General features: G+C 35.5%; 1 protein-coding gene, 1 non-coding gene and 1 pseudogene across 3 annotated transcripts in view; 2 read left to right on the forward strand and 1 right to left on the reverse strand.

Annotated features, from left to right (window-relative positions):
* Positions 1-20591, forward strand: part of SPAST (spastin) — a 41453-nt gene that overhangs the window by 7576 nt on the left and 13286 nt on the right. The window contains exons 2-9 of one of the 2 annotated variants that reach the window (XM_087823447.1): positions 3079-3165; positions 5636-5719; positions 10818-10913; positions 16239-16426; positions 17044-17177; positions 17673-17766; positions 18996-19070; positions 20071-20142. In XM_087823447.1, coding sequence (XP_087679573.1) covers positions 3079-3165; positions 5636-5719; positions 10818-10913; positions 16239-16426; positions 17044-17177; positions 17673-17766; positions 18996-19070; positions 20071-20142 — 830 coding nt within the window. The remainder of the gene's footprint in view (positions 1-3078; positions 3166-5635; positions 5720-10817; positions 10914-16238; positions 16427-17043; positions 17178-17672; positions 17767-18995; positions 19071-20070; positions 20143-20591) is intronic. The other variant, XM_087823448.1, reaches the window with a different exon arrangement.
* LOC148091610 (U11 spliceosomal RNA) lies at positions 1162-1296 on the forward strand. The gene has a single exon (XR_015715578.1). It is a non-coding gene; the product is annotated as a U11 spliceosomal RNA (small nuclear RNA).
* LOC107541808 (ret finger protein-like 4A pseudogene) lies at positions 13373-14224 on the reverse strand (annotated as a pseudogene).

The following is a 20591-nucleotide window of genomic DNA, read 5'->3' on the forward strand; positions in this document are numbered from 1 at the left end:
TGCTGAACACTATATATATATATATTTTTTTTTAATCCTCACCCAAAGAGTGAGGATATTTTTTCCATTGATCTTTAGAGAGATTGGAAGTGAGGAGGGGAGGGGAGAGAGAGAGAAGAAACAATGATGTGAGAGAGACACATCAATTGTTTACCTCCCACACTCGCCCTGCGAGGGGAGGTGGGGATCGAACCTGCAACCCAGGTACATGCCCGTGATTGGAATCAAGCCCGAGACCCTTCAGTTTGAGGGCCGACACTCTAACCACTGAGCTAAACCAGTTAGGGCATAGGTGGCAGTTTTGTACACCAATAATGAACTGTCAGAGAAATTAAGAAAACAATCCCATTTACAATTGTAAGGAAAAAAAATAAGGTATCTAGGAATAAATTTAACCAAGGAGGTAAAAGACCTGTACTCCGAATATTATAAGACACTGAAGAAAGAAAGTGAAGAAGATGCAAATAAGATGAAGCATATACTGTGTTCTTAGATAGGAAGAATTAGCATCAATAAAATTGTCCATCCCACCCAAAGCAATGTATAGATTTAGTGCAATTCCTATCAAAATACTAATGGCATATTTCACAGAATTAGAACAAATATTCCAAAAACATATGTGGAACCACAAAAGACCCCAAATAGCCTCAGCAACCTTGAGAAAGAAAAACGAAGTTGGAGGTATCACACCACCTGATATCAAACTATACTGCAAGGCCATAGTAGTTGAAACAGCATGGTGCTGGCATAAAAACAGACATATATATCAACAGAACAGAATAGAGAGTCCAGAAGTAAACCCACGCCTTTATGGTCAGTATTTGACAAAGGAGGCAAAAACATACAATGGCGTAAAGACGGTCTATTCAGTAAATGGTCTTGGGAAAACTGGACAGATATATCCAAAGAAATGAAACTAGACCCTTACACCATACACAAGAATAAACTCAAAATGGATTAAAGACTTAAATGTAAGACCCAAAACCATAAAAATCCTAGAAGGAAACATAGGCAATAAAATCTCAGACATTTCTTGTAGCACTATTTTTTCTGATATATCTCCCCAGGAAAGGGAAACAAAAGAAAAAATAAACAAATGGGAGTACATCAAACTACAAAGGTTTTGCACAGCAAAAGAAACCAACAAAATGGAAGGATAACAAAAAGCGCTTCTGTTGTGACTGACACACGTAAGACAGCTTGATTGCTCTACATGTGGAATCGACAACAAGAAATTTTAGAAGCATAATTTTTTGGTATCTGGGCAGCCTAGTGATCGCTTGTCCTGGCGCCCATGAAAAAACAAACAAAAAACAAAATGAAAAGACAATTCATTCAATGGGAGAACGTATTTGCCAATGATACATCTGATAAGGGATTAATATCCAAAATTCATAAAAACTTGTCACCAAAAAAACACGCCAGTTAAACGTGCAAAGGATTTGAATAGACACTTCTCCAAAGAGGCCATACAGATGGCCAGTTGACATATGAAAAGATGCTCAGTGTCCCTAATCATCAGAGAAACACAAATTAAAACCACAACAAGATATCACACCTGTCAGAATGGTTATCATCAATAAATCAACAAACAATAAGTGTTGGCAAGGATGTGAAAATAAAGGAATCCTTGTTCACTGTTGGTGGGAATGCAGATTGGTGCACCCACTGTGGAAAGCAGCATGGAGTTTTCTCAAAAAATTAAAAATAGAACTGCCTTAAGACCCAGAGATTCCACTTCTGGGAATATATCCGAAGAAACCCAAAACACTGATTTGAAAGAATATACTCACCCCTATGCTCATTGCAGCACTGTTTACAATAGCCAAGTGTCACTTGGAAACAGCCCAAGTGTCCATGAGTAGATGAGTGGGTAAAAAAGCTGCAGCATATTTACACAATGGAATACTACTTAGCCCTAAAAAAGCAAGGAAATCTTACCTTTTGCAATAGCATGGATGGACCTGGATGGTATTATGCTAAGTGAATGTGAAATAAGCCAGTCAGAGAAAGACAAATACCATATGATTTCACTTATATGTGGACTCTAAGGAACAAAATAAACAAATTAGAAATAGACTCATAGATACAGAGAACAGACTGACAGCTGTCGGGGTTGGGAGCTGGAGAACTGGGTGAAATAGGTGAAGAGATTAAGCAAACAAAAACCAAAAACCCTCACAGACTGATATCAATATGGCGATTACCAGATTGAAGGGGGGTGGAAGAGGTGGAAGAGGTAGAAGAGGGTAAAGGGGGAATAAGTGGTGATGGAAGGAGACAAGGCTATGGGCGGTGAACACACAATACAGTGTACAGATGAAGTATTATAGAAGTGTACACTTGAAACCTATTTAAATAACCAATGTAACCCCAATTAATACAATTTAAAAAGAAATGCAAAAAAAAAAGCCCAGTGAGATTTGCATGTAATTGTTACCAGTTTACAGAAATATCCTACACACATTTTGATTGTGCTGAATTTTTAGATCCTTTTTAAGCTCTGCTTGGAATTAAGAATTAATGTTGTAAACCAGTCATTTGTTTCAAAGAAAATAGAAGTGTGTTACTAAATGCCACATCTGTAATCTCATATACCAGCTCTCATGATGCAAAATCATTTGCTAAATAAAAACTAATTCTAGAAAGGAGGCACCCAACAATGACTATATTACATCAGATTGTAATACAATTAGATTAAACAGTGCTTTTTTCCCTTCCTCAATAGTATTGAAATCATGTTTATATTTAAAAACCTTTTATTTAAAATAAGTTCTCCCTAAATGAAATTCTTCTATACTTCATTTCAGTGGTTATAAGCATCAATACCATGAAATGATAAATAAAGAACACACAGCCTTAAAATTTTGAGAAACATTGAAGTCTGTGTCCCCTTCTTGGAGATTCACATATATGTTAAGATGCTAATGATACTAAGAAATCATGTAGTAATAGTTCTCAAATTTATTTGATCACAACTCTCTTTTTCATGTATCACCTAATAACAGCAGGCTTTGGGAGATGTTTAGTGTATTCTTTATACTTGTAATATATACAAATAATTATTTATCTTTAAAGCAGGACAAAAGGAGCAAGCTGTGGAATGGTATAAGAAAGGTATTGAAGAACTAGAAAAAGGAATAGCTGTTGTAGTTACAGGACAAGGTAAGGTTATATTTACATTTGTTTAGGAGCCAAATTATATTCACATGATTGCCCTGATTTTAGATCCATTTGTCTTAACAAAAGTATTTAAAAGTTTTTAAAATGTAATTATTAATGTATACTTTACAGTTAATGTGTTACTACTTATGCCAAAAATGAAGGTATAACCAGAAATGCTCAAACTTGATTGATTGCCTGTAGCAGTCAGGCAAAACCAGTATATTACTTGGGTCTTTCTTGGATGTTTTACCCTATGTTCAGCCATATTTTTGAAACCTGTCCTTTCCTCATTGTTGAGGCAGGGAGGAGTGGTTAATCCATAGACCCCCCCTTTGCACTTGTGAGTATTGTTTGATTGCCTGTTAGAATATGAGCTGTAAATGTCTTACTTTGATTCATACTTGGCTTTTTAAAACCAAAGCAGTTATTTATTATCTTTACTTTCTTATCACCTCAAATAAAAAATTAAGAGTCTACTATTATCTTGAAATATATAGATAACACTTATTGTACATTTACTGTGTGCCTAAGCATCATTGTATATGCTTCATATGTATTATCTCTTTAAAAAAGTTTTTTTTTCTCATTGATTTTATTTTATTCTGTTTTAATCCTCACTGAGGATATTTTTTCCATTGCTTTTCAGAGAGAGTGTAAGTGGGGGAGAGGGAGGAGGAGAGGGAGAGAGGGGGGGAGAGAGAGGGAGAGAAAGAGAGAAACATCGATGTGAGATAGTCACATGGTTGCCTCCAGCTCGAGAGTGCACCAGGGCTGGGGATTGAGCCTGCAACCGAGGTACATGCCCTTGGCTGGAATAGAACCTGGGATCCTTCAGTCCATGGGCTGATGCTCTAAACTGAGCCAAACTGGCTAGGGCTTTTAATTGAATTTAGAGAGAGAGGAAGGGCGAGATATGTATAGAGAGAAACATTGATGAGAGAAACATAGATTGGCTGCCTTCTGCACGCCCCCTACTGGGGATGGAGCCCACAACCCAGGCATGTGCCCTGATGGGTAATGGAACCAGGGACCTCTTGTCTCAAGGCTAGATGCTCAATCACTGAGCCACACCAGCTGAGCTATATTATGTCTTAATTTTCACTACAACCCTACACACTCATGCTGCTGCTGTTACCATTATTTTTCAGATGCATAATTTTAAGTACAAAGAAGTTAAGTAATTTGCCTAAGGCCTCATAACTAGCAAATAGTGGGGTCAGGATTTGAACCTAGGCAGTCTGACTTCAGAGCCTGAATTCTTAAGTACTACTGTACTGTGACTGTTGTGTAATACATGGGTACCACTATTAAATAGGTGAAATACTTCAGTTTATCATAGCTAAAATAGAATTAGAAGCAAAAATAATAATATGTAGGCTAAGAATCAGTCTTATGGATCAATCCACCCAGTGGATGTTTGTTGTCTGGCTGGCTGATACTTATATCAGCTAATCTCCAATAAGTACAATGCATCCAATATTTGCCATGTTTTTTTCTGTCCCCTTTTATTTTGACTGGTTCACTAGCTACTGGTATCCTGCGTAAAAGATAGCAGAATAGAACAAGTAAATATAGATGGTTGGGCTTTGGAGACCTTATGAGTTTATGAGCATGACAGTGAATTATGTACAAAATATATTTGCTGTTTATCAATTACATAGAAGAGTTTGAAGAAAATGAGTTGGTTATAAGAATAGTATTTCTCTGAATCAAAAATGCTTTCAATTCTACCACAAAGAAAAAACAATGTCAGTTAAACTGACACATTCTCTTCTTATCACTTAGAATTTGAATTTTAAACCTTATTGAATTTGCTGTCCTATCTTACTTAGACATAGCTATGACAGCAGTGTTAATATCTATTACCAAAGTGGTACATGCACAGGCAGTGACAAACTATGTTATGACTGCAGCCTGGCTGATAGCAGTCATAAGTTGGCACAGGTTGTAAAACACATCCCAATTTCAAAGATTTTAAAATGGGAAAAGGATGTCTGAAAATCCATGGAATACTGCCCTCAGTAGGTCTGAAACCAGCATAAGGAACTGTAGCTTTTTTATTTTTATTTTATTTATTTTATTTTTTATTTTTTAGATATATCTTTATTGATTTCAGAGAGAGGAAAGGAGAGGGAGAGAGAGAGAGAAACATCAATGATGAGAGAGTCATTGATCGGCTGCCTCCTGCACGCCCTCGACTGGTGATCGAGCCCGCAACCTGGGCATGTGCCCTGACCGAGAATCGAACCCCGATTTCCTAGATCCTAGGTCGACGCTCAACCGCTGAGCCACGCCCGGCCGGGTAGCTTATTTTTTTTAAAGAAATTACTTGAAAATAATATTTTCTTAATTTTTTGATAAAGACTATGACTTCCCATGAGATTAGTTGGGGTAATATTTTATCTTGAAGCACTATTAATAGCGAAATATAGATATTTTAATTCTTTTTTCTTTTTCTGTTCTTTTTCAGGTGAACAGTGTGAAAGAGCTAGACGCCTTCAAGCTAAAATGATGACTAATTTGGTTATGGCCAAGGACCGTTTACAACTTCTAGGTATCAATGAATTATATAATTGGAATGAGATGTATCTGAAATGTGTGCTCAATGAAACTTGTAATGTAGATGGAAATAGATCAATGATCTTGAAAATATGATCTAGGCTTTTTTCTTGCAGAAAATTTCTAACATACAAAATAGAAGAGTATATTGATAATTATCCATCACTTAGCTTTAATAATTACCAATCCATAGTCTGTCTTGATTTATCTATACCAAGGGGCTTGCAAACCACAGCCCATGCGCTAACCCCAGTTCACTGCCCATTTTTATAAATTGGCACACAGCTACTCTTGTTTCTTTATGTATTGTATGGCTGCTTTCATGCTACAGTGACAGAGTTGAATAGTTGATATAGAGATCATATGACTCTCAAAGGCTTTTAAGATGTAGTTTTAAAAAATATTTAAATGTTTACACCTGGTTCTTTAAAGAAAAAGTTTGTCAGCCCCTGTTTATATTCCTACACACTTTCTCCAACTTTATATTATTTTGAAACAAATTCTCACATCTTTTCATATATAGGCATTATATATTGTATCTCTAAAAGATAAAGGTGCTTTAAAAATAAAATCGCTGAAATACCACTGTCACACCTAAAAGTAGCTAGTCATTTCCTTTAATATTAAAAAAAATGGACCAAAAATGGCCAGTGTTTAAATATAATTCAAGTATAATATATAACATAATATCCAGTCAGTATCTCGTAATTGAATAACCTTACTACTTTTTTTTTTTTTTAAATATATCTTTATTGATTTCAGAGAGAGGAAGGGGGAGGGAGAGAGAAACATCAGTGATAAGAGAGTTGTCATTGATCGGCTGCCTCCTGCACTCCCCCAACTGGGGATCAAGCCCACAACCCGGGCATGTGCCCTCACCGGGAATCGAACCATGATCTCCAGGATCCTAGGTCGATGCCCAGTCGCTGAGCCACACCTGGCTGGGCCTTACTACTTTTTTATAATTGTTTAAGTCAGGATCTCAAGAAGATCCATTCATGGTGTCTGTGGCGGTGTGGGAGAGGGACTCAGAATAGGACATTGGTGGCTGTCCCTCCAGCCCTCTCCTCAGGCCACACAACACAGTATAAAAAAAAACAAACCCATACAGTGTATCTATTTTAATATAAAAGTCCGTCTATTTTTCTTGGAGTTTATTTGTTAATGAACCAGATCTTTGCCACATGGTGTTTCCTACAGTATGACTTGCTGTGTGGATCTTCATGGTATCTTTTAATATGTTCTACTGTCCGCCCTGTAAATTGATAGTTGGATATAGAGCCTTGATTGATGTAAAAGTTAGGCATTAAAAGAATTAATTTTTAAAAACATTTTTATTTATTGAATTTTAGAGAGGGGAAGAGAGAAAGAGAGAAAGCTTTGATGTTCCACTTATTTATGCATTCAATTGCTTGCTTCTTGTATGTGCCCTGTTTGGAGATCAAACCTGCACCCTTAGTGAGTGAATCAGGGCCAAGCTCTAACCAACTGAGCTACCTGGCCAGGGCCAAGAATTAGTATTTTGGATGTTGTTGTTGTCTCTTGTCATCCTCAAAAGTGCTGTGTACCCATTAGTAAAATATATTATTTTTTTTGTTAACTTATTGATTTTAGAAAGAGAGAGAAACATCTATTTGTTGTTCCACTTATTAATGCACTCACTGGTTGCCCTCTTATATGTGCCCTGACTGGAGATTGAACCTGCAACCTTGGCCTTATGGGGATGACACTAACCAACTGAGATACCTGGCCAGGGCTGAAAGATGTTACTTTCAAAAGTAGCGGGTGGGATAGAATGCATCAACATATTCCTGTCTTCTCAGAACTCAGATAGTCTGGGATTATATATATTAACAGCAGTAAAAAAGAGTTATGCACAAGTGCACAGTAGAGCAAATTTGTGTATTATGTGCTGGTTAAGAAATGGAGCTTTTCAGAAGTGGGATGCCAAATAGGTATCTAATTAGAAGGAGAATGATACTGGGAGTTCCCCAGACAGGCTGATTTGAGAGGATGAGGTCTTTCTGATAAAGTTGGGAAGAGTTCATATATGTTATATATAGTAGTCCCTCTTTATCCACAGGGAATATGTTCCAAGATCCCCAGTGGATTCCTGAAACTGCAGATAGTACCGAATGCTATGTATACTATATATACTGTTTTTTTCCTATGCATACAGACTTACGATAAAGTTTGTGGTGACCACATGTGAATGTGGTCTCTCAAAATATTGTATTGAACTGTACTCACTTTTCACTTAAAGGAAGCGGTTTAAGCGTGGCTGGTGTGGCTCAGTTGGTTGAGTGTGGTCCCATGCACCAAGTATTTTACTTAATAATGGCCCCAAAGTGCAAGTGTAATGATGCTGGCAATTTGGATATGCCAAAGAGAAGCCTTAGAGCGCTTTCTTCTCTCTCTTTTTTTAAAAATATGTCTTTATTGATTTTTAGAGACAGAGGGAGAGAGAGGAAGGGAGAGAGAAACATCGGTTGGCTGCCTCTTGCACATTCCCTACTGGGGATCAAGCCTGAAACCTGGGCATGTGCCCTGATCAGGAATCAAACCTGTGACCTCTTGGTGCCTAGGACTGTGCTCAGTCAACTGAGCCACACCAGCCAGCACAAGATTTTCCTTTTAAGTAGATGGTTATATGGGGGTTGCATGTTAGAGGATCAAGAAGCAAGGTGACTTTTATTTTAAATTATTAATTACATAATGTTTAGTCATTCTAAAAAGAAGCATGAAACTAACTTTCTACTCTTGAACAAAAATAAATAGGAGCAGGTTCACATTAATAGTGTACTGCTACTGTGGATGTGTGTGTTTCCCTGCATATGAAACTAAGCCCTATACATTAAAAAAAACAAGTTCTATGGCTTTTATTCCTAGTTATTATCAAAACTAAGGATTTAATTTATTTTTTCTGAATAATGAATGTTTATGTGAATTTTTGTTACATTTCGTTGAAGAGAGTGTTAATTGATAAAGAAGACATGTCAGTTTTTTTTTTCTAATACATATCTTTTGCCAACACAAATGGTTTCTTTCTCAGTATGGTGATTTGAATAGTATTATCATTGAGAAAAATCAGATGACCTACCTGTTAACTAACAACGACAACAAAAAAATCCCAGCTCCAAGGTATATTGTATCAGCCGGTTCTAGGATACAAAAGCTGTGCAGTACTTTGTGCTTTGTGCAAAAAGGGTAGCTGCTATTTAACCTGTCCCAAAGGCGTGTGTGGTGTACCATAAACCAAGCATGGCGCCTGCTTGTCTGACCTTAGAAATGGAAGTTTAGGAGACTTAGTATATATGTGCTTTATTTTTGCATGTATTCATTGACTTTCTAGTATTAAAGAAAATAATCAGTTATGACAACTTGGAATGTTTCAACAATATTAATGTAAAAATTGAGCTTCTATTGTGAATGAGGCATAGAGTAGGTACGTTATGTATATTATTTTCTTTAATCCTTGAGACCATCTGCAAACTGAAGCTAAACTAAAGCAAGTTCATGCTAGTGAGTAAGTGGTGGAGCAGGGTGTTTGTCAGCTAGCAGTATGGATTGACTTGAATGGGGGAAAAGAGCGCAGCAGTGATGTAGAGTGGCAAGGAATTTCAGACGGCTGCCTTCTTGGGCTTTAGGTGCTAAGTAGACTTAGAGACCTAGATGATGAGAAAATGTGTTGTTATCTGAAGTAGGGATAGGGGTGAAATAATCCTTTAAAATTTTTGGTTAATTTTAAAAATAGATGATATAGGCACATCCCACAAAATTTTTAAAGTTTTATGTATGAAAAGCAATCATCCCATACTATGCCCTGGCTACTCCTTTCCCATCACCAGAGGCAGCTGCTGTCACCAGTTTCTTTGGATCCTTTTTAAAGATAATCTTTGTGTACAGTACTAGTCCTCTTACTCATGGTTTTCAGTTATCTGCAGTCAATTGCTGTCCAAAAATATTAAATGGAAAATTCCAGAAATAAACATTGTATAATTAAATTGCATGCTGTTCTCAGTAGCATGATGAAATTTCACATCTTCTCACTCTACCCCACCCAGGATGTAAATCATCTCTTTGTCTAGCGTATCCACACTATATATGCTACCTGCTTGTTGGTCACTTAGCCATCACAGTTATCAGATCAGTCATTAGAGAGAGAGAGACCACATTCACATTACTTTTATTACAGTATATTTTAATTGTTCTATTTTGTTATTGTTGCTAATCTATTATTGTGCTTAATTTATAAATTAAACTTTATTATAGGTTTGTATGTATAGGAAAAGCCATAGTATATATAGGATTAGGTACTATCCATAGTTTCGGGGATCCACTGGGGGTCTTGGAACGTATCCCCTGCAGATAAAGGGGGACGACTGTATACAAGTGTGCACAAATAAATGGTAGGGTACTGTACACACAGTTTTGAAGCATGCTTCTTCCATTCTGCTTTATTGCCTTTATCTTTTGCTTGCCATATGTTAAAGTACCTGATATGGCATTTTTTAGACACTCCTTATAGTTTCCTTCTGTGTCATTTTAAGTGCTGTTCTTCTTTCCTGAAGTGTTCTCTCTTTTCATCTTTTCAAATCCTAGCCAACTCACAACCCACTTTTTCTGTAAAGCCTTTTTAATGTTCTATTTCTTTTGTGCTATATAATCTTTAAAAAAAAAAATATTTGTGTTGTAAGTTGCCAATTTAATAAGCATATGATGGTACAGACAACATTCATTTATTTATCTCTATGCTTCTCTTTCTACACAATGACTTGGACATACTAGATACTCAGAAAATATTTGCTGGTGATAACAGTGATATGGAACTGCCTTAGGTTACCAAACCTGAATAAGGCATATTTTTAACATAGCCATTCATTTGTTAACTTCTGTTGCTATTTTAATGTCTGAGTTTTTACTAATTATATTTTTAGGAGATGTTATTGATGTTATATAACTGTAAAACGCTTCATCATGTAACAACCTTGTAACACCTTAAATCATTTTTCATTTTCACGTGTACCTTTTTTCATTATATATTTTTTCTTTTTGTTTATTTTGTTCTTTCATACCCCTCCTCTGTTGCATAGAGAAGCTGCAACCAGTTTTGCAATTTTCCAAGTCACAAACAGACGTCTATAATGACAGTACTAACTTGACATGCCGCAACGGACATCTCCAGTCAGGTGGGTTTAGGTTAATTAACGTGTGAAATAATAAAGCTTGCATGCAAAGTAAAGTCCCACTTAACCTGATAATGTTGACTTGGTTTTATAATGATAGTTTCGATTGGTTTTTGTTTGCACAGAGCTATGTTGAAAATACAGTATTCCTATCATTCATAGTATAAGACCATGTAAAAAGGTATAGCCATTCTCAACATACTTTATTTGCATATTTTACAGCCTATGATTTTTGAAATTATAAATTTGAAGGTTCACTTTTCTAAGTTTAAAATAGTCTTATGTTTCTATTGTATTTTCAGCTTTTGTGGGGGGGTTTTCATGGATAGCTAAACGAGGTTTTTATGAAACGGTATTTTTTAAGAGAAATTTTCTCTTTTTTGGGTATATATCAGCTTTCATCATGTATCAATTTTCATGTATACTATACATGAATGTAATACCTGTTAGAAAAAATTTGAAGCTAAATTCACAAAGTGAGGAGAAAACATTAGAGTAGTATTATTTATTATAGGTTAAATTTGTTTTCTGTGAACTTTTGGGTATGAACTTTTTACAGAACATTAAATCCTTTTTTTATTTTGTTTGGGTGGGAAGAATCTTAATTTCCTAGGTTCTCTGACATCTTGGCCAGTTTTATTGGTGACTTCTTCAGCATTAGTTTTATGTCCAGGGCTTAAATTTTATTGAAGTAAATATTGCTTTGTTTAAATTGTAGCAAAACAAACAAAAAAATCCCTTAGTTCAGACTATAAGACCACTGCCTTCTGTATTCATATGTAATACAAAACTTTTAAGATTTCAAAAGAGAGAAGTTAGTGTAAGCGGATTTCTGTGGATGAAAGAGACAGTTGGTCATTAATGAAATCCTTCCCTGTGGCTTCAGCTATCCCTTAGATTTCTTACTTAGGTTTGGTTTTCCAGTACAGAGCTCCACATCAGTAGCTATATTCCTTTTCTCATTTCTCCCTGTACCTGATTTAAAATACCATTTCAAGTATAGAGACAAATATTTTGCCTGTTTCTCTTAGTGCTGCAGTGAAACACTGGTATTTTCATAAGGAACTTTTTGAAAAAAAAGAAATCTAAGAATGCACCACATATTAAATAGTTAAGCTTCCAAAATATAAATTTGAGATCCTAATAATGCAGGATAAACAGCAAAAATTTTCTAGCCTTGAAGAGCTTGTATGCCTTCCCATTGTTATCTTGATTCTCTTATACTTCTTTCCACTTGCGTGATCCCATTGTATTTTTCTGCCAAGCACAAACTTTTAAAAAGTAACTTTCTCTTTTGGGAACCCATTAAAATAACAAAACTATCATATATCAAAACCCTAGTAAGTTATCTGTTCTTTAATTCTGTTTTCTGGTTGGGCGAAAATACTGACTTGCAGCTAATCTATGCAGCACTGGTGTTTATTACTAGTGAATGCACCCACTTCTGGAACATTCTGTGATGTTTCACTTGAATGAGCTACTTATCTCTCTTAGGAAAAGTCTATTACTTCAATGTGTTATCTACAATGCCCAATTTTCTACCCAAAATTACTAGACATACAAAGAAACAGGAAAGTGTGACCTTTAGAACTATTGACTGGGCCCACATGTTGAATTTAGCAGACCAAGATGTCAAAACAGTAATTATAAATATATTCAAAGATGTAAAAGAAAATACACCATCAGTTAAAAACCTGCAATCTCGGTAGATAATATAAACTACACAATAAAAATAATGGAAATTCTAAAGTTGAAAAGTACAACTGCTGAAATAAAAATTTGCTAGATTGCCTCAACAGCAAATTGGAGATGTCAAATGAAGGTTTCAGTCAGGTGAACCTCGGTCAATAGAAATGACTCAATCAGATGATTTCTATTCTGTCAGAAAGCAGATTGCCTAGGGCCAGGGACAGCAAGGGATGGAGTGCAAATGGATACAAGAAGACTTTTCGCTCTGGTGGAAACATTTTGTAACCTGATTTTAGTGGCTCTTTCACTGTTATAGGCATCCTATAAACTCATCAAATTGTATTTCCTAAATGCTTTTCCTAATCTCTCAGGTTTTGGTGTGTATCGACTTCTTATTCAGGTGGAAGGAGGTTTAATTCTCTTATGCCACCTTTTGTCACCATAGATATAAGATAGATTTAGATACAGATATATACATATGTTGCTATTTTTAGTTGTTTAAAAATCATATTTAACATTATTAAGACAGTAAATAGTTTTCCCAAAACCAAATAGTATATTCTAATTATATTTCCTTTTTTCCCTACCCACAGTTTTGTGATTTTCCTTGTTCTCTAATTTTGTATTATAGTTTTTTGCTCCTTTCTATGTTTATTTACTTTTTCCCCACATCCAGATAAGTCCCAGAGGAAACGACCATAATACTTAATATTGGAAAAGAAACTTCTAATATAATTAATTTGTGTTTATGATTCATGAACACAAAATATGATTCATATTTTTCTGCTACACTTTTGTGCCATACGTGTAAATATTTCTGTAGTCAGAGGTTCATTTGCCTTGCCCAGGAATCGCTGGAAGACCGCAGTCCCTGGATTCATCACAGGACAGATTCTCAGGAAGCCTTGATTATCCTTAATCGGATTTGCAGGAGCAAAAAATGGACACAGTGTCTCCATAGCAGAAATTTTAGGGGATGGAAAAACATGGGATCCATCACCAATGTGATAAAAAATGGTCCCCGTATTCATATCCAAGAAAATCCCCACTCAATATAAGCAGGGCTAACGATGAGAACAGTCAAAGGCACAGTGCTGAGAAGATACCTCTGTTCCTTGAACCCAGGATCCAGAAGCCAAATTATGAAGACAGTAGAATTACCCCTTGTCAATGAACAGATTCTTTGCAAACACCCACATCCCATTCTTTGCTTGTCCTCCCAGTAACGGTGACCAGAGGTGAACCGAGGAGAGCACAGGACAAAAATTGCATAGTTGAATCTCTCAGCACAAGCCCTCCAGTTCTCTTTGAAGCACCCAGAGGGAACATTCCTCAAGTCCTCAGAAATGATGTAGTTTGTTGGCTGTGTCAACATGCAAAGTCATATCCACGTGGAACTTCTGCATCCATGGGTTCATCTGCAGAATAGTTCTTAGCTGAAGCTCTAACTCCTTGACTTTTGAAACCAATCTGCCCAGCTGGTTTTTGGATCTGATGTCCTGAGAAACCACGGAACAGAAGGAGCACAGTACATGGGCAGCAGACATACCCGCATTTCAGGTTCACAGGGTTTTCAAAATAAGTCAGACAGGACATTTACGTGCTTCTTTAAAGTATTCAGCCATGGCCACTGTCTCTCCTCCACTAGGCCCTCTTCTGGCCTTTGACTGTTTTCCATATAACTCAGTTCTCTGATTATTTGCTTTTTAACAACAACAACAAAAACCCCCAAACCTCCTTTAGTAGTTCATTTAATGTGGCTTTGTAGACAGTAAACTGTGTCTTTTTTTTAATTTGATTTTGATTTTGATTTTTAGAGGAAGGGAAAGGGAGAGAGAGAAACATTGATTTGTTGTCTCACTTATTTATGCATTCATTGGTTGATTCTTGTATGTGCCCTGACCAGCTATCAAACTCACAACCCTGGCGTATGGGGATGATGCTCTGACCAACTGAGCTCTCTCAGTCTTTCTAATGTCTGAAAATACCCTCATTCTTATGTGATAGGTCACCCATATAGAATTGATGTAGGTTAACACTTCTTTTTCTTCAGCATTTTGAACATACTGCCTACTGACCTTTATTTATGAAAAGCGAGTCTGCTGTCATTATCATAGTTCCATGTGGAAATTTCTATCCATTTGTAGTCTCAGGACTATATATTTTTGTCTGGAGAAATTCTGTCTCCTTTTTGTTCCTCGGAAATGAAGATTATCTTCACCCTAGACAGATCTTGCTTTTATTCACATCTTTGCTTTTGCTTATTGTCATTCCCTTTTCTCAGTTGCCTTCCTGCTCCTACCCTTAGAATCACTATCCATTAGTTCCTTGAATATGTGGTTCAGAACTTTACACTCATCTGCAAATAAACGTAATCAAACTTCTTGATCACTTTAGTCTACTCTGAACTTTCTTCTTTTGCATTTCCTTAAACCATATTAAGGGATTTGATGACAAAAGCAAAAATAAGGCTTTTGTCTTTTCTCTAGGCTACTGAATTTGCTGATTTAACATTTGTCTGCAGAGTAAACATTGTATATAAAAATATTATTTGGAAGCAGTGAGATTTGAACATTTAAAAGCCTCTTTTTAATTTAGAAGAGAACTGTAGGTAAGTCAGGTAATCTTTTAAGACTTCATTGAAGGTGTTCTGTACATATTTATTTACATATATACAATATAGAACATAAAATAGTTGGCTTACTAAAAACCACATCTTTATACTCTTTCCATTAAAAATTGATTATTTTTAAGAACTCTTTTGGTGGGCACAGATTGTGGACCTTCTTACTATTTTGTCGTCTTAAAAGTTTGGACCCAAGGTAATGCAGTGCTCTTTTCTCCCTCTGTACAGCGTATCCCTAATGCCCAGACTATATTTTCTTTAACTATTTGGTAACTTTATTTGCTTGGTAACTTTTTCATATCCTCCTCCTGCCCCACAAATAAAGCTCTTATTACAAATACTTTTTTTTTTTTTAAATATATCTCTATTGATTTCAGAGAGAGAGCGAGAGAGAGAGAGAAACATCAATGGTGAGAGAGTCATTGATCGGCTGCCTCCTGCACGCCCCCGACTGGGGATCGAGCCCACAACCCGGGCATGTGCCCTGACCAGGAATCGAACCAAGATCTCCTGGATCCTAGGTCGACACTCAGCTGCTGAGCGACACCCAGCTGGGCTACAAATACATTTTTTAAAATATGTTATTTTTTGTTTTAGAGAGAGGAAGGGGGAGAGACATATAAATGTGAGAGAGAAAAATTGATGTGAGAGAGAAACATTGATCAGTTGTCTCCCATACAGATCCCAACTGGGGATCAAACCCACTATCTGGGTATGTGCCCTGACCAGGAATCAAACCAGGAGTCACACCCAGCCAGGCAAATACATATTCTTTATAAGAAAATTAAAATATACATCAAGAAAGGGAAAAAAACTAAATAACCATAATCTCATCCACCCAGTTACAGCCTCTATGAGCACCCTAGTATGTATTCTGATTGAATTCTTATTTTCAAATATTGCTGAAGTTAAAAAAATTTAGCTTAGTTTTGCAAATTTGTACTGGTCTTTGTTATTTTATGATGTTTAACCACAATTTTCTAACTACAATGATTTTATTATTTTCTTAATAGAAAGTGGAGCAGTTCCAAAAAGAAAAGATCCCTTAACACACACTAGTAATTCACTGCCTCGTTCAAAGACAGTTATGAAAACTGGATCCACAGGTCTTTCAGGCCATCACAGAGCACCGAGTTGCAGTGGTTTATCCATGGTTTCTGGAGTGAGACAGGGACCTGGTCCTGCAACTGCCACTCATAAGGTATTTGGAGACAATTTAAATACTATGATTTTGCAAATAGAAAAATTTGAACATGATATGTTTGCTTTAGTTTATTACAAGTATTTTATAATACCTTAAAGAACTGATAAGTTTCCATAAAATTGAATATAATTTTTCTTTTTTTTTAAATCTATAAGGGGAACTTGCTATTAAAAAGCATATCTTATTTCACCTCCTTTTGGACCTAATTAGTTTTTATTTTATAGTGTTTGCTTATCCAGTATTATATAAAGCTATGTGGTTCATTTTAAATTTGTTATTCTTTTATCTGTGTAAATGTTTTGTAACATTAGACGTACTTAGAGTTTTGTTACAATTCTAACAGGGATCAAAATTATATGACTACATTGTCATAGAGCATTTTTATCTTATAGTAACTAAATCTCTATGGATAAAACCCTCTATGAACCCACTTCGTGCCAAATGTAGCTCTATAGTGAATATCATTTTACCTTAGAGTAAATATACATTTTTTTTTATTTTTATATTTTTCCCTATTTTTAAACCTTTAATTCTATGAACTTTAAAGTTCATTCACTTGTGAAAAGTGTAAATGTAAGGTTGTATTTTCACATTAAATTTTTGTGTCATTTAAGAGTACACCAAAAACAAATCGAACGAATAAACCTTCTACCCCTACAACTGCTGCTCGTAAAAAGAAAGACTTGAAGAATTTTAGGAACGTGGACAGCAACCTTGCTAACCTTATAATGAATGAAATTGTGGACAAGTAAGTTTTGCCATCTAAAGTGTTTTATTTTACAGTTTTTATTTATTTAATATATTTTTATTGATTTCAGAGAGAGGAATGGAGAGGGGGAGAGAAAAGTCAATGAAAGAGTCATTGATCTGCTTCCTCCTGCACACCCCATGCTGGGGATCAAGCCCCAATCCTGGGCATGTGGCCTGACCAGGAATCGAACCGCTATCTCCTGGCTCATAGGTCCATGCTCAGCTGCTAAGCCACACCAGCTGGGCTACAGTTTTTATTTTTGAATTTTATTTATAAAATGTATCATGAGTGAAATAGATAATACCTTGTCTAATATACTTATTTAATTTTTATTATGGTTTTTAATTACTATACAGATAGAAAATCATTTACTGATTTAACTATAGTTTCACAGTTAACATAAAAGTGACCACGTTTCATAAGCTTAGACTTAATTTTATAACAATTAAAACATATTTCTGTTGTGGAGATAACTGAAATTCTGTTTCCTAGTGGAACAGCTGTTAAATTTGATGATATAGCTGGTCAAGAGTTGGCAAAACAAGCATTGCAAGAAATTGTCATCCTTCCTTCTCTGAGACCTGAGGTAGGATTGTATATTATCATTTTTCTATAACATCATCTATTACTAAATCTGTAGTAGTAGTAAAGAAATGTTAAAGCTATGCTAGAACAATTAATTCACGTAACGGTAGATTTTTTTTAGGGCAGTGAAATGATTCTGCATGATACTGTAATAGTGGATTACATGAGACAGTGAACCCTAACGTAAATTACAGACTTTTAGTTAATAATGATTTAACAGTGTTCGTCCATCAGTTAAAATAAATGTACCACACTAATGCAGTATGTTCATACTGGGGGAAATGGGAGGTGAGGAGTTATATGGGAACTCTCTGTACTTTCCATTCAATTTTCTGTAAACCTAAAACCACTAAAGAGTATTTTTTAAAAGTTGAATATCACTCACTTCAAATGGTCACTCACTTCAAATGGTTCAACTTAAAAGTTCATACACCTTCACTATTAAGTAAAGTGTTATCAGTCTGGTGCTTCACCCTTGTCTCCTGCCACACCCGATGTCCCTAAGTCTGGAGACTCTGGTTTAATTTCTCTAGAATAAAACTTCTGCCTCCTTTGGTTGTGAAAGAGGAGTACTTGCCTAAGTACTCTTGGTGGTGGAGTTATGGGCGCAGAATCATAGGTTCAGTTCTTCATACAAACTATTCATCTGTTTTGGGCTGCCTGCCTTACTGGTGCTTTCTCTGGTACCTGATGCCTCCACTTCCTGAGCTATTCCAGGTTTTTAAGTTCATTTTAGCTTGCTCCTTGTATCTAGGTGTCCCTTCACAAGCAGGCACTTAGATTTTAGCTCTCTCAGCTCTGCTAAATAATTCACCACAATTTATCAATGTTCCATCTACAAAAAGTTATTGTGTTCTATGTTGTCTTCCTGTTCTTTCTGTTTTGAAGATTTTTATCTTTTTTTTACTCACTATTATTTTGGTGAGATTTCTAAAGGAAGTAGAGAAGCATACCTATGTTCAGTAATAGGGCTGCTTCAACAGCTCTGCTTTCATTCCCCTCCCTGCTTTTTTTCTGCTTTCATTTTGATCAGTGAGGATTTGGTTATATTTTATTTTTTCTTCTGGTTTTTGTAATTATACTTGTTTATTGGTTATGTGTTCTCTTTAGAGCTCTGGGCAGCCGTTTTGGAGGATGCTACTGAAAATGGTGCTTTTTAGATGACAAATAATTCTTAAAATGTCTGGAAAAAAGTGTCTCCAGAATCATAATTGTGTGTATATTTTTAAGTTGTTCACAGGGCTTAGAGCTCCTGCCAGAGGATTATTACTCTTTGGCCCACCTGGAAATGGGAAAACAATGCTGGTAAGAATTCCTTTTAAATTCGAATGTTCTATTAAACACCTTGCTGACCGGTGGCTATTTTGAGCCAGAACTTGCCCATGTAGCCAGCTACTTTTCCATCATGACCGGTCAGCAAGGTGTTTAAAATACTTAAGTTAATGTAAGTGCAGACACAAGTTATCTCATGATCAGTAAGCAACATTCAGAATAGAAACACCTGTAAACTCGTGATCAGTCAGCAAGGTGTAAGATATTAGGGATAATAATTTTTTAAAAAACAGCTTTCCATTGTCCCTGAGTCTATTATTTATGACTTGCTTTTTGATATAATATACTTTTCTTAAATTTTTAAACTAGTTTTCAATGACAAAATAGATGGAAAACCATATATGTTAATTTCAGTCATAAGTTTGGGATAAATTTAACAGTGTAATTTTTATTGTTTTCCCAAATTAAAAAATAAAATTTTTACCTTAGAAGAACTTACCTTATATTATCTTCCTAACCCTTGATTTTTTTTATTATCTTAACAGCTTTATTTAAATAATCAGCATGATACAGATATTTTTTCTTTTTTTTTTTTGAAGTATAATTGACATACAACAGATTATTTTTTCTAATATCCTTTTGCCAAGTTTTTACTAGGATCTGTATACCTCTTTTTCCTGGATAGCTCTTCTAGAGGGAAAAAGTAAATCAGGAAAGAGTAACTTTTTTCCTTAATTGTTTATTTTTCTCTAACTGGTTATCTTTCTAAAACTAGATAGGAAGAGAATAATACTCTGTTTTCATTTTTTTTTTTAACCTCTCCCTATCCATTCTCTCTTAGAAAAAAACATGAGTGGAAAGCAGCACAGCTCTTCATAGATCTTTTTCTCATTACTGAGAAGGAAACACATTGCCATTTACTGGCCTTATATTTTTAGAAATTCTTTCCTTGTACATAAGTTGATCAAATGTGTTTATCTTTTTAAAGCAAGATATTGAACTAATATAATATTTGCCTTTGTGATTTTTAAAGGCTAAAGCAGTAGCTGCAGAATCTAATGCAACCTTCTTTAATATAAGTGCTGCAAGTTTAACTTCAAAATATGTAAGTATTTTTTCCAGTATAGTAATGTTTTAAGTTACTGTCTAAATGTTAGTGTTGCCCAGCTGGGCGTGGCTTGGCGGTTGAGCATCGACCTAGGATCCAGGCGATCAGGGTTCGATTCCCGGTCAGGACACATGCCCGGGTTGCAGGCTAGCTGATCAGTGACTCTCTCATCATTGATGTTTCTATCTCTCCCTCTCCTTTCCTCTCTCTGTAATCAATAAAGATATATTTTTAAAAATAAATAAATAAATAAAATAAATGTTAGTGTTAAGTGTAAATGGTAATACCATTACACAAAAATATTTGTGAGTTTTATATCATTCAGAGACAAGGAATATCACTCTTCAGAGTAGAAAGTCATGTTCATTTTGTTAAGTTCTTTTAAAATTAGAATTGTGCTGTCAAATACTGAATTACTTTGCTAGGGCTGTATAACAAAGTACCAT

This window comes from Miniopterus natalensis, chromosome 13, assembly GCF_054644295.1.
Source record: "Miniopterus natalensis isolate mMinNat1 chromosome 13, mMinNat1.hap1, whole genome shotgun sequence".
Lineage (NCBI taxonomy): Eukaryota > Metazoa > Chordata > Mammalia > Chiroptera > Miniopteridae > Miniopterus > Miniopterus natalensis.